This window comes from Nerophis ophidion, linkage group LG02, assembly GCF_033978795.1.
Source record: "Nerophis ophidion isolate RoL-2023_Sa linkage group LG02, RoL_Noph_v1.0, whole genome shotgun sequence".
NCBI lineage: Eukaryota > Metazoa > Chordata > Actinopteri > Syngnathiformes > Syngnathidae > Nerophis > Nerophis ophidion.
Window position 1 is genome coordinate 33,031,215 of NC_084612.1, and position 13,630 is coordinate 33,044,844.

A 13,630-nucleotide genomic window follows, 5' to 3' on the forward strand; every position below is an offset into this window, starting at 1 on the left:
GATTATCAGAAAACCCACAATGTCGGCAGGAGAAAATATAAATATAACTATTTAGCACAGTAAATGTGATCTATCAAGGCTAAAACTGTTCTGCGGATGCTGTACGCCTAAAAAGGACGGGCAAATCAACAGTTGCGGCGAAATAGTTGTGAGAAAGAAGGTGACCATGCTGCAGCTCTGTCCTACAAATAATAACAGAATAAATAAACAAATGAAAGAGATGGTTTGAAAAAAACAGACTATCTTTGAAACTCAATAATACTAAAATAATGCTATTCGGTTACAGTTGAAGGGAAAGACAAATACAAATAGACAGAGTAGACATTAAACGAGTAAAAAAAACACACATTTTGGGTGTAATAATAGATGATGAAATGAACAGTAATTCTCATATACAAATATAAAATATTAGATAGCAAGAAATATTTTAATAATAAGGCAAAATAAGATTGGATCAAACATCACTCCATGTTCTCTACTGCTCGCTAGTGTTACCATCTGAATCATTCTGTAGCAATACGGGAAAATAATTACAAAAGTACACTTCATTTACTACTTGTGTTACAAAAGAGATCAGTTAGAATAACACATAATGTAGCATATAGTGAACACACAAACCCTCTATTTATTGAATTAAAAATATTGAAATTCAATGAAAATTATGCACAAAGCCAACAATTACCTTCTACCTAAGAATGTGCATCAGTTCTTCTCAACAAAAGAGGAGAAATATAACCTTAGAGGAAAATCTAATTCAAAACATTTGTATGCTCGTACAACACTTAAAACCAACAAGTATGTGCTCCAATCACTCTATCACAAAAAAATAATAGTTGTAGAAATCATTGGAAACTCAAGACAGCCATGAAAAATATGTTCTTTACAAGTGTATGTAAACTTTTGACCACGACTGTATATATGAACTATATGTTTGATTATTAAAAGTTCTTGATCTTTAAGGGATTACAGTCACAAACTGAGCAGCTCTGTTTATTCAGCCTCTTCTTAAAGGCCTACTGAAATGAGATTTTCTTATTTAAACGGGGATAGCAAGTCCATTCTATGTGTCATACTTGATCATTTCGCGATATTGCCATATTTTTGCTGAAAGGATTTAGTTGAGAACATCGATGATAAAGTTCGCAACTTTTGGTTGCTAATAAAAATGCCTTGCCTGTACCGAAAGTAGCAGAGGATGTGCGCGTGACGTCACAGGTTGTGGAGCTCCTCACATCCTCACATTGTTTACAATCATGGCCACCAGCAGCTAGAGCGATTCGGACCGAGAAAGCGACGATTTCCCCATTAATTTGAGAGAGGATGAAAGATTTGTGGATGAGGATAGTGAGAGTGAAGGACTAGAAAAAGAAAAAAAAAGACAAGAGCAGTGGGAGCGATTCAGATGTTATTAGACACATTTACTAGGATAATTCTGGAAAATCCCTTATCTGCTTATTGTGTTATTGGTGTTTTAGTGAGATTATATGGTCGTACCTGAAAGTCGGAGGGGTGTGGCCACGGGTGTGGTGACCGCCAGTGTCTCTGAGGGAAGCCACGTTTCACGACAAGGCGAAGCGAAGGCAGCCGTTTGGGACGGGCTGAGCTTTTTTTCCCCCTCCTCCACGGTGGAAGCATCCCACGTTCGGGGGCGGCCGGTCGAAGGAGGCAAGAGAGTTCGCAGCTGCCTCTTTGACAGGTGCACGAGGAACGACGCAAATTCCGCTCATGTCTACGGTAAGAGCCGACTTATTACCACAATTTTCTCACCCAAACCTGCCGGTTCACATGTGGTAGGGAACCATGTTCGCTCGACCATAGTAAAGCTTCACGTCATCTTTCGGGAATGTAAACGAGGAAACGCCGGCTGTGTTCGTGTTGCTAAAGGCAGCCGCAATACACCGCTTCCCACCTACATCTTTCTTCTTTGACGTCTCCATTATTAATTGAACAAATTGCAAAAGATTCAGCAACACACATATGTCCAGAATACTGTGTAAAAGGAGTACGACTTATAGCTGGGATCGGGCTGGAACAAAACGTCTGCTAAAATCTGTGACGTCACGCCCACACGTCATCATACCGCGATGTTTTCAACAGGATATTTCGCGCGAAATTTAAAATGGCTATTTAGTAAACTAAAAAGTCTGTATTGGCATGTTTTGCAATGTTAAGTATTGATCATTGATATATAAACTATCAGACTGCGTGGTCGGTAGTTGTGGGTTTCAGTAGGCCTTTAAAGGCATGAATACTGCTTGATGTAATTTTTCCAACAACCACAGGGGGAAGGCTGTTCCATATTGTGATAGCAGAGTGGAGAAAGCTCCTGTCGAGGCATTTGGTGTTTGACTTTGGGATTTCCAGAGCATGGCTTGGCACTACCCTCCGTGTGATACGACCTGAGATGTGGGCTGGGTGTAGCAATGCCTTTCGATTCGCAGGACAGCTGGGGGAGTGCACTTTATAAAGGGCAGTTGTTGCTGCAACAGCTTGTCGATGACACAGCTTGCTGATGGCGAACTGCTGTAGGTCAAAGTCCTCCTCCACAGCAATGATTTTAAGAGCCTTTTTTTGGATGATGTCGAGCTGCCCGAGAGTAGTTTGAGCGGCATTCATCCAGGCTAGGCAGGAGTACTCCATAATGTTCCTGACCTGGCTCTCGTAAATGTTGGCTCTGCCTTTAGCGTCAAGCTTGTTGGCTAGCTTACGTAGCGCTCCAAGACGTTGACGGGAGTGTTTTGATGCTATTTTCCTTGACCCAGCCACACGCCAGGGAGTTGCTTTTCCAAGTTTCCATCTGTTTTGTTGTGTAGAATGGCGTCTGGAGCACAATAGTTCAATATGTCTGGGATTGCGAACGACGCATAATTTTTGATATCACTCGACAAATCTTTTTTTTTGATAAAATATTGGGATGTATTCCCTTGCTTAGTTGGATTTTTTGCTTGTATTTGCTTTTTGCAGGAAGACTCAAGCCTCTTTTGTACTCTGACAGTTTGCACGCTGCTTGCTGTACAACAGCTATCTTAGCTTGGTTGACCACCACTGGGCCCTGCGATGAGGTTGCGACTTGTCCAGGGTGTACCCCGCCTTCACCCGAATACAGCTGGGTGGTACTTCTGGGCAGAAGTCACATGTCGGAATTCCCATTCATCATTTTTTATAGGTTATCTTTTTTTGTAGTATATTTGACTATTTACTTTTTTAACAAGCCTGGCCTGAGATTTAATAATAATATTTGTGATAACATATATCATTTGACCAGTTTTTTTCCTGTTAAACTGTGTGTAGGTTAGATATAATTGTTGAATACCATTAAAATCAAAAGTAAGATTACTAATTAATTGTTAATATTTAGGTGGGCCCTGGGCCCCTCTGCAGTGGGTTCGGAGTCAAAAAAGTTTGAGAGCCCCTTTATTAATTTGATTAGAAAAAAAAGCTTTGATTAATATTCTGTTACTTTGATTAATCATTTAATGAGTGGAACTAATAAAAAAATAATAAAGAGTGCCCGGAACTTGAAATACGCGGACATAGTTTCCACACGGCATCTGCAATAGAGCACACATGAGAGCTGTGGTGTGTAGGTGTTATGATCTGTGTGGCGGCAAACAGTGGGATGTTTTTGAGAAAAATGTTTTTATTAATGCACACATGTTAAAAGTGTAATTTCAATGTTTAGGAAGTGCATTTACGAGACAAAAAAAGAAGATTATGGTAAACTTGTTTTTTTATATTTATCTATTTAACCTAAATAATGCATTGAGACTATAAAGTGTGTTTTTGTCCCTTTACTCAATTCCATCCATCCATCCATTTCCTACCGCTTATTCCCTTTGGGGTGGCGGGGGGCGCGGGTGCCTATATCAGTTACAATCGGGCGGAAGGCGGGGTACACAATTAATTAAAAAAAACTAATCGATAGATTCTTAAAATAATCGATAGCTGCAGCCCTACAGTAAGTGTTGTACTTATTACACGCTAGCTATTTAATTGTAATGTGCATCTTCATTGTATTGGATTGCCAAATTTAGAGGTTTTGAAATCACCATGTAAGTTTGGCTATGCTAATCGGTAGCATTTACAGTATATGGCACATCTAATGTGGATTAGCATCAAGATGGTTTGACTGGAGGAGTTTTACTTTCAAGTGCTTTCTATCAGGCTTTGTTGGAATGGAAATTTGCAACGTTACGTAGAAGTAGTCCACTACGAATTACGTGAGTTGGTACTTGCTAGTAGCCATGAAATTTGTCTGGTACCTATAAAAGTATCGATTTTCATACCCATCTCTAGCCTTTAAAGCATTGATTCTTAAACTATTAGTAGGCCCAAGTATACATTAAAAACAAGGCATAGGTTTAATTTAACTAGTATATTTAGTAAATATTATTTCTGGCCAGTGTAACATTACACACAGTTTGAACAGTAACACCGTGTTTGAATATAGTATAGTTTAGGTCTACAAAAATAATTCACCAAATAAAAGTAATTGCACATAAAAGTTAAACTTTGAGCCAAAGTGCATATCAAAATACAGTTTTTAAAGATTAAATTAAATTGTACTTAGAAGTTTAATAAAACTGTACTGTACTTAAATATTAAGTAAAAAAAAAATGCTGTACTTGAATAAAATCCAAACAGGCGATGGCTATGCATAGCTCAAGTTTATGCTGTTTCTTAACTTGACTCTTTATTGCTTTCTGAAAAATTTGGGGTTTCTCATTATTGCAGTGAAGGTATCATTGTTAGGTACAGCTTTCTCTGCCAATATTGGTCCGTCATTAGCAACGTCAGAAGTGCACACTGTGGCTTTACCAGCATCCCACCTGTACCAAAATTGACTTAGTTAAATGTTGTATTAAAATAATTAAAAGACAGCAGTCATTTTCATTAGACTATTTTTTACAATAGGTTTTATGGCCCACTTACATGAAAATAACAAAAAAAATGCTTTTTCAGCTATGTATTAGTATATAATGCCTGGGTGGGGGTCCTACTTTGAAAATAATTTGTACCCCATTTAGACATCATATTTAGTTCCCCTTAAAACATTCCCATGTTACAATGAGATGTGACCATATGATAAAGTGTACATTCCTGTAACTTTCTGTCTGTAAAAACATGTTTTTATTAGCATTTATGTAACCTAGTAACAGCAGTTCATGATTGATATCCACAATCTAACATTCTTAATACAAAACCCAAAACCACTAAAGTTGGCACGTTGTGTAATTTGTAAATAAAAACAGAATACAATGATTTACAAATCCTTTTCAACTTCTATTCAATCGAATAGTTTGCAGAGACAAGATACTTAATATTCAAACTGAGAAACGTAATTTTTTTTTTTGTGCAAATAATCACTAATGCAAATTTAATGGCAGAAACACGTTGCAAAAAAGTTGCCACGGGTATTTTTACCACTGTGTTACATGGCCTTTCCTTTTAACAACAGTCAGTAAACTTTTGGGAACTGAGGAGACCAATTTTTTAAGCTTTTCAGGTGGAATTATTTTCCATTCTTGCTTGATGTACAGCTTAAGTTGTTCGACAGTCCGGGGTCTCCGTTGTGGTATTTTCCGCTTCAAAATGCGCCACACATTTTCAATGTGAGACAGGTCTGGACTACAGGCAGGCCAGTCTAATACCCGCACTCTTACTACGAAGCCATGCTGTTGTAACACGTGGCTTGGTATTGTCTTGCTGAAATAAGCAGGGGCGTCCATGATAATGTTGCTTGAATGGCAACATATGTTGCTCCAAAACCTGTATGTAACTTTCAGCATTAATGGTGCCTTCACAGATGTGTAAGTTACCCATGCCTTGGGCACATATACACCCCCATACCATCACAGACGCTGGCTTTTGAACTTTGTGCCTATAACAATACAGATGGTTCTTTCCCTCTTTGTTCCGGAGGATACGACGCCCACAGTTTCCACAAACAATTTGAAAGGTGGACTCGTCAAACCACAGAACACTCTTCCACTTTGAATAAGTCCATCTTAGATGAGCTCTGGCCCATCGAACCCGATGGCGTTTCTGGGTGTTGTTGATAAATGGCTTTGGGTTTGCATAGTATAGATTTAACTTGCTCTTACAGATGTAGCAACAAACTGTAGTTACTGACAGTGGTTTTATGAATTGTTCCTGAGCCAATGTGATGATATCCTTTACACACTGATGACGGTTTTTGATGCAGTACCGCCTATGGGATCGAAGGTCACAGGCTTAGCTGCTTACGTGCAGTAATTTCTCCAAATTCTCTGAGCCTTTTGTTCATATTACAAACCGTAGATGGTGAAATCCCTAAATTCCTTGCAATAGCTCGTTGAGAAATGTTGTTCTTAAACTGTTCCACAATTTGCTTATGCATTTGTTCACAAAGTGGTGACTTTTGGCCTATCCTTGTTTGTAAATGACTGAGCAATTCATTGAAGCTGCTTTTATACCCAATCATGGCACCTACCTGTTCCCATTTAGCCTGTTCACCTGTGTAATGTTCCAAATAAGTGTTTGATGAGAGGTCCTCAACTTTCCAAATCTTTTTTGCCACTTAAGCCGGCTTTTTTGAAACATGTTGCAGGCATTACATTCCAAATGAGCTAATATTTGCAGAAAATAAAAGTTTTCCAGTTTGAATGTTAACTATTTTGTCTTTGCAGTCTATTCAACTGAATATAGGTTGTAAAGTGTGAGCAAATCATTGTTTTCTGTTTTTTATTTACGATTTACCCAACTTGCCAAGTTCACTGGTTTTGGTGTTTTGTAAATGGCAGTAAAATAAGAACACATCTGATTTAGGAGTCATAGTATAACTACGTGGTATTTACACTTTGAGTGGTGTTGGAGTTGTCCGACTTTTTTATGGCCATTAACATATCAGTGGCTAAGAGCCATGAGCATGTGTGTTGGTGCAGGTGCGAGAGAGAGAGTTGCTGCAGTTGATATCCGATGACAAAGAGTTAGTTTTGGCCTGGTTTGTACTGCAGAAAATGATCAGCCTTTTCTAGATTTAAGTTTTTTACTAAAGTTTTTGGTTTGGTTACGGCCGAATACAAACAGCTTTGCTCAATAAAGTGATTGAATGAATTCCTGGCCTTTTTAAAGCATCTTGACAGACGTTACACTAATTGAACAGTGTTGATTATCATTGTTTTGTCTATTAGGGCTGCTTGTTGTCAGCTGTTACTCATAGAGTTGCATTGCAAAATCCTACAGAACAATTAGTTTTGTATTTATTTTGTTTAGAGTTCATATTGGATTTTATTGTGTGCGTGGCATAGATTTGTTGTTTGCAGAGGACGAGTGAGCAGTGCGCAATTGTGCAGTGGCGCACCTTAGAGGGAACTTTGGTTCCCACGCTTGTTAAGTGATAGAAATGATGGCATTTGTGTGTTTTTTTTTTTTGGCATCGACTTCGGCCTGCAGTAGTCTGATTGTAACCACTTCCATTGAAGGCTGATAAACCCTTGATAACAGCTCGAGTCACGTCATTATAGTATTTAATGAAGTGATTCTTTGCCGTACCACTAGATAGAGCTCGTACGCATACCACAGTTTGGGAATCATTGCTCTTGAGCAAACCTGGGCAAGTTAAAGCCCGGGGGCCACATGCGGCCCCTTAAGCTTTTCAATCTGGCCCACTGGACATTCCCAAACATTTTTTTTTCAGATCTTTAAGATGGAAAGTGTAGCTGCCATTATGATGTGCAGTCATGTTTTCTAATGACCGTAAGCCTTCAACTGTACGAAGTATTTCAATGGTTGGAATCTGTGCTTTTGGGGGATATACCAGTTACTATGGTAATCTATTTAGTTCCTATGGTAATGTAATTAGTTACTATGGTCATCTAATTAGTTACTATGGTAATCTACATCACAGCAGCTCAGACGAACCACCAAGCAGTGTGGGTGAGGAGCGTTTCCACAGATGCGATAGATTTTCACAACAAAGTTCTAAAGTTTCGTGATGTATCCGATATATCAGATTGTAGGTGGGTTTATTTTGTACCCTTGGCGTTCATATTTCACTGTGTGTTACGTTTTTGTTGCGTTTCACTTGATTGTAAAATATGTCGAACGAAAGGGGGTGTGACATTCATATTTGTCAATATTCAGTGTTTTATCGTTCATAGAAACATTTTAAATTCCATTATGGTTTTTAAGGCGGTCTGTCATTACGTTTTTAGCATTCATTCATAGCAGACATTATTGTGAGGTTTTGTATTAGTGTTTCTAAAAATAGATTCACCGGCCACCAGACACATTTTTTTCTCTAAATGTGGCCCTCGAGTCAAAATAATTGCCCAGGCCTGCTCTTGAGGGATCAGCTAACTGTGCATTTTGCCTAGATTCCAGGACATAAATAATCAACAATCAATTACATGCAATTGACCAAAAATTCTTAATGGTCTATCAATATTTCTTGATCTTGAACTTCAAAGCTCACTAATAGTTGGTGCCAAGAGACTCCTCCGGAAGTCAGAGCTTTTCTACCTGTCACTCACACACGCCAGGGACCTGGAAATATTCAGATTGGGCAAGTTTTCTATCAACACAGAATGTCCATTTTCACCGCAATATACCTACTGCTATTTCACTACTATTTTATTTTTGATTTTGTGGAAAACAACATAGTTTTCCCAAGATTTTTTGTATTCAGTCAGGATCTTCTTATATTTGCGTCAACTGTCAAGACAACAATACCATTCTTAATACAGATAAATTGTGTAGTTAAGATCAATGCAACACAAATGATTTATTCTATTTTAAGTATCTGATAATGACTATTATACTGTATGGTCACAGCGATTTAGTCTAGCTGCTTTTCCATGTGCAAAACTCAATCTTGTACAAAAATGCTATATCTCTTTTAGTTGACCAATCACTGTCATCCTCCCGCTCTCATTCAGTCAGAGCAAATTGTACGCTAATGACTTCTTATACTGGAGAAGGGATCCATCAAAAGCTGAGATAAGTGCGAGTGATGTGGCGCTAATCATATCATCTGCTGTTGGATGAGGCAGATGTGGTCCATTATGCAGGCTCAGATAATCCCGCCATCCATGATGCTTGCAAGCGTCCTAATCTGCACGCTCTCCAGTGGGGTCACGCTGAAAGCTTTACACCTCAACAACACTTCATCAAGCGTCAAAGCATGATACACTCTCCAAACGTGATGCTTGTCTCAACTCTGAGGTGATGAATAATATCACTACATTGCAATATGTTACGTTTCCTATAACGTATGTCAGCCTTTATAGCTGTGTGAGACATACTGTAATAGCTAAAAGATGCTAAGTAATCACATGTCACTAGTCGAGATTAATGGCCATCCTATGCTGAATTTATGTTCTGCTCAGATGACAATATTTTTTCTTTATTCCTTTTAGTTCGTACTCATGTGAAACTCTTTCGGGTCTTTTAACCTCACACTGACCCAACTCTTTATTAGGTATGCCTGCACAATGATATTACATATTGTATCGGGGGTGGTACCTCTGTATTGACGGACCGGTGTGGTGGTTTCTCTCTTTAAGAAGAGTAACCGGAGGGTGTGTTTCAAATATTGTGGATCACACTCCTCAGCCTTCCTGGTAAGGTCTATTCAGGTGTACTGGAGAGGAGGCTACGCCGGATAGTCGAACCTCGGATTCAGGAGGAACAGTGCGGTTTTCGTCCTGGTCGTGGAACTGTGGACCAGCTGTATACTCTCGGCAGGGTCCTTGAGGGTGTATGTGAGTTTGCCCAACCAGTCTACGTGTGCTTTGTGGACTTGGAGAAGGCCTTCGACCGTGTCCCTCGGGAAGTCCTGTGAGTAGTGCTCAGAGAGTATAGGGAAACGGACTGTCTGATTGTGACGGTACGCTCACTGTATGATCAGTGTCAGAGCTTAGTCCGCATTGCTAGATGTAAGTCGGACACATTTCCAGTGAGGGTTGGACTCCGCCAGGGCTGCCCTTTGTCACCGATTCTGTTCATAACTTTTATGGACAGAATTTCTAAGCGCAGTCAGGGCGTTGAGGGGTTTCGGTTTGGTGGCTACAGGATTAGGTCTCAGCTTTTTGCAGGGTTGGGGAGGAAACCCTGCCCCAAGTGGAGGAGTTCAAGTACCTCGGAGTCTTGTTCACGAGTGGGGGAAGAGTGGATCGTGAGATCGACAGGCGGCTCGGTGTGGCGTCTTCAGTAATGCGGACACTGTATTGATCTGTTGTGGTGAAGAAGGAGCTGAGCCGGAAGGCAAGGCTCTCAATTTACCGGTCGATCTATGTTCCCATCCTCACCTATGGTCGTGAGCTTAGGGTTATGATCAAAATGACAAGATCACGGGTACAAGCGACCGAAATGAGTTTCCTACGCTTGGTGGCGGGGCTATCCCTTACAGATAGGGTGAGAAGCTCTGCCATCTGGGAGGAGCTCAAAGTAAAGCCGCTGCTCCTCCACATCGAGAGGAGCCAGATAAGGTTTCGGACATCTGGTCAGGATGCCACCCGAACGAGGTGTTTAGGGCTATGTCTCCCGGCTGGCCTGGGAACGCCTCGGGATCCCCCGAGAAGAGCTGGACGAAGTGGCTAGGGAGAGGGAAATCTGGGCTTCCCTGCTTAGGCTGCTGCCCCCGCGACCCGACCTCGGATAAGTGAAAGAAGATGGATGGATGGATGGATGGATGGATATCAAATAGGTTAATCTACTTAATCCACTATGTAAATTATAATTATTCATTGTCAAAAATATGTTGTTGTCAGCGAGTCACTTAGTAAAATTTTAATTGAAAGACCGCCAGGAATGTAAATTTTTTCACTTGTATTCCACTAGGTAAATAATTACAGCTTAATAAACCTAACAGTACTTTTTTGTACTGAATGTCATGTTTACACAACATCATGCATCATATACACCAGATTATAAGCAATAATTGTTTGACAAGCGGGGTGGCGTTGCGTGGTTGGTACAGCGGCCGTGACAACAACTTGAGGGTTCCAGGTTCGATCCCTTCTTCCGCCATCCCAGTTACTGCTGTTGTGTTTTTGGGATAGACACTTTACCTACAAGCTACCAGTGCCACCCACACTGGTTTACAGACAACATTCACAATCACATTCACACACTAGGGCTAATTTAGTGTTGACAATCAAAGTATCCCCAGGTCCATGTACCAAATGAAATAGCTTTGAGGTCGATAAGCACAACCAAAATTGTTCCGTACATTAAGCGGACCGGGTTATAAAGCGCACTGTCGAGTTTAGAGAAAATTAAAGGATTTTAAGTGCGCCTTATAGTCCGAAAAATACGGTACATTACACACTAACATTACAGATCAAATGAGGTAATGGTCACTTTTGTAACATGAGTGTATCATACTGCTGAGGCTCACCTATCAATACTCCTTTTTGCTTTTTACCCTCCATCCATTTTCTACCGCTTGTCCCGTATTTTCCTATAAATTAACATTCTTTATTTTTTTTTTAATGTGGGAGCAGCACAGCTTGTTTGCTCGGCAACACTCTGATTGTGGCGGTCCGATCACTGTATGATCAGTGTCAGAGCTTGGTCCGTATTGCCGGCGGAAAGTCTGACTCGTTTCCAGTGAGGGTTGGATTCCGGTTCTTTTCAGAACTTTTATGGACATAATTTCCAGGCACAGTCAGGGCGTTGAGGAGATCTGGTTTGGTGGCTGCAGGATTAGGTCTCTGCTTTTTGCAGGTGATGTGGTCCTGACGGCTTCATATGGCCAGAGATCTTCAGCTCTGACTTGATCGGGTCACAGCCTACTTTACTTGAGAAATTGTCCCCTTTAAGCAATTTGAATACTCACCTGCTGGCAATCCCAAATCGAGAGTACAGGGCTGGATCATTTTTATAGTTTCGCTGTGTTCTACAATGTGCATAGCATTCAATGTACTTCCTGTGCACTATCTACTTGTTTTTTTTAACACCATCTCGGGGTCACAACTACAGTGTGGAGCCACTCCTCTAAGCTCGTAACAATCATTACAACAAATAAAACATTTTTTGTAGTACCTTATGTATCAATTCCCATTATCACTGGAGGACGAGGTCAAACAAAGTTTGGCACCTGTAGTATAAAATATAGTGTTCCATCACTTTTGTTCATTTGTTTATTTGTATATCATTTGTTTTTATTTAACTCCCCGTTTAAAGCACTGTATCCTTTTACAGCATTATTCTTAGTTATTTCTTTTGTGTTTCTTAGAACATGAGCGACGCCATGGCAGTGTTGCACAAACTCCAGACGGGCTTGGATGTCAACGTCAAGTTCACCGGGGTGCGGGTCTTTGAGTACACCCCAGAATGCATTGTGTTCGATCTTTTGGACATCCCTCTCTTCCACGGCTGGCTGGTGGACCCTCAGGTGAGTTGACCTCGCCTCTTCACTTTGAACAACTTAAAGTTAGAGTTCACCATTCTTTAACTGTAATGCAAATACAGAACATGTCCACAATGCTACAACCCGTGACTTTTTATATGTAAACATTCCACGGCTACAGGACCGTGTCCCAGCTTCGTGTAGCCTTGCGTCACTTCTTTCTCACAGCTTGTATTTTTATTTGCAGATGCATGACAATGTCAAAGCAGTGGGCAACTGCAGCTACAACCAGCTGGTGGAGAAGATAATATCTTGTAAACAGTCAGACAACAGTGAGCTGGCAGGCGAAGGTCAGTACTTTTTTTTTTTGTCGCTTTCCTTGTGCCCCTCCCCCACTTGTGTTTAATTGTAGACTGTATGAATGCAACATATTTCATATTTTTGTACGGTCAGCTTTGTTTCATTGATAAACACGCCTCCATTTCCTGCCATTTACATGAGCAGATTTTGCTGACTCCAGTTTGCAGTGTTCCCTCATTGCCACACAAGTTGCAGAGGCAGGACAGAGAGAGGAATAACATTAGTCTGTTTGGTGGCCTCACAGCATGAGATGCTTCTACTAAACTTACTAGTTCCAACACACTTGACACAAAGCTTCCAGCCAAGTTTCAAATAAAAACAGGACGTGCATGTGACCTACTTACACAACTCACACTTTCCTCACCGCCAAACTTGGACACTAAATATTTGCCTATTCAATGCTGGGTTTCCTGAGCCAAACGTTTCATCAGGTAGTCCTGCACAATGAACAGTACTTGAACAGTACTTCATCAGCACTTCATCAAAAACAGTAATGCTCAGTTTTGATCGACATGGTTATGATTTTGACCACGTTTCCACTGCAGGCCAAAGTGGCCCAAATCAGATTTTTTTAAGACCTGATTTTTTTATAGCTGACTATTTACACTGCAAGTAAAATGGGATTTTTATCAGAATACCTTGTAAATGTGCACAGGCCACAATGTGGCCCCAATAATGCCTTGACGTCACTTGCATGCGCACTTCGATAAAGTAAAAACAAAGGATTAGTGGGGTTTTTTTACGTGGAAAGTCAATGAAAGTAATATAATGTATGAGTGGATGTATATAGTGTAATATATTTGGCAGGGTTCTAACCTTTTTATGACTGTTAAGTCGAGGAGACACAGACATCTGCGTAGAGCTAGGTAGGGCTGGGCGATCTATCGAATATACTCGATATATCGCGGGTTTGTCTCTGTGCGAAATATAAAATGA

At 40.4% G+C, this 13,630-nt stretch overlaps 1 protein-coding gene across 1 annotated transcript in view; it reads left to right on the forward strand.

The window, feature by feature from the left end:
• The window catches only part of mindy2 (MINDY lysine 48 deubiquitinase 2), a 59,239-nt gene that overhangs the window by 21,735 nt on the left and 23,874 nt on the right, over positions 1–13,630 (forward strand). The window contains exons 4-5 of the mRNA XM_061882000.1: positions 12,221–12,379; positions 12,582–12,684. Of these exons, the coding sequence (XP_061737984.1) occupies positions 12,221–12,379; positions 12,582–12,684 (262 nt within the window). The remainder of the gene's footprint in view (positions 1–12,220; positions 12,380–12,581; positions 12,685–13,630) is intronic.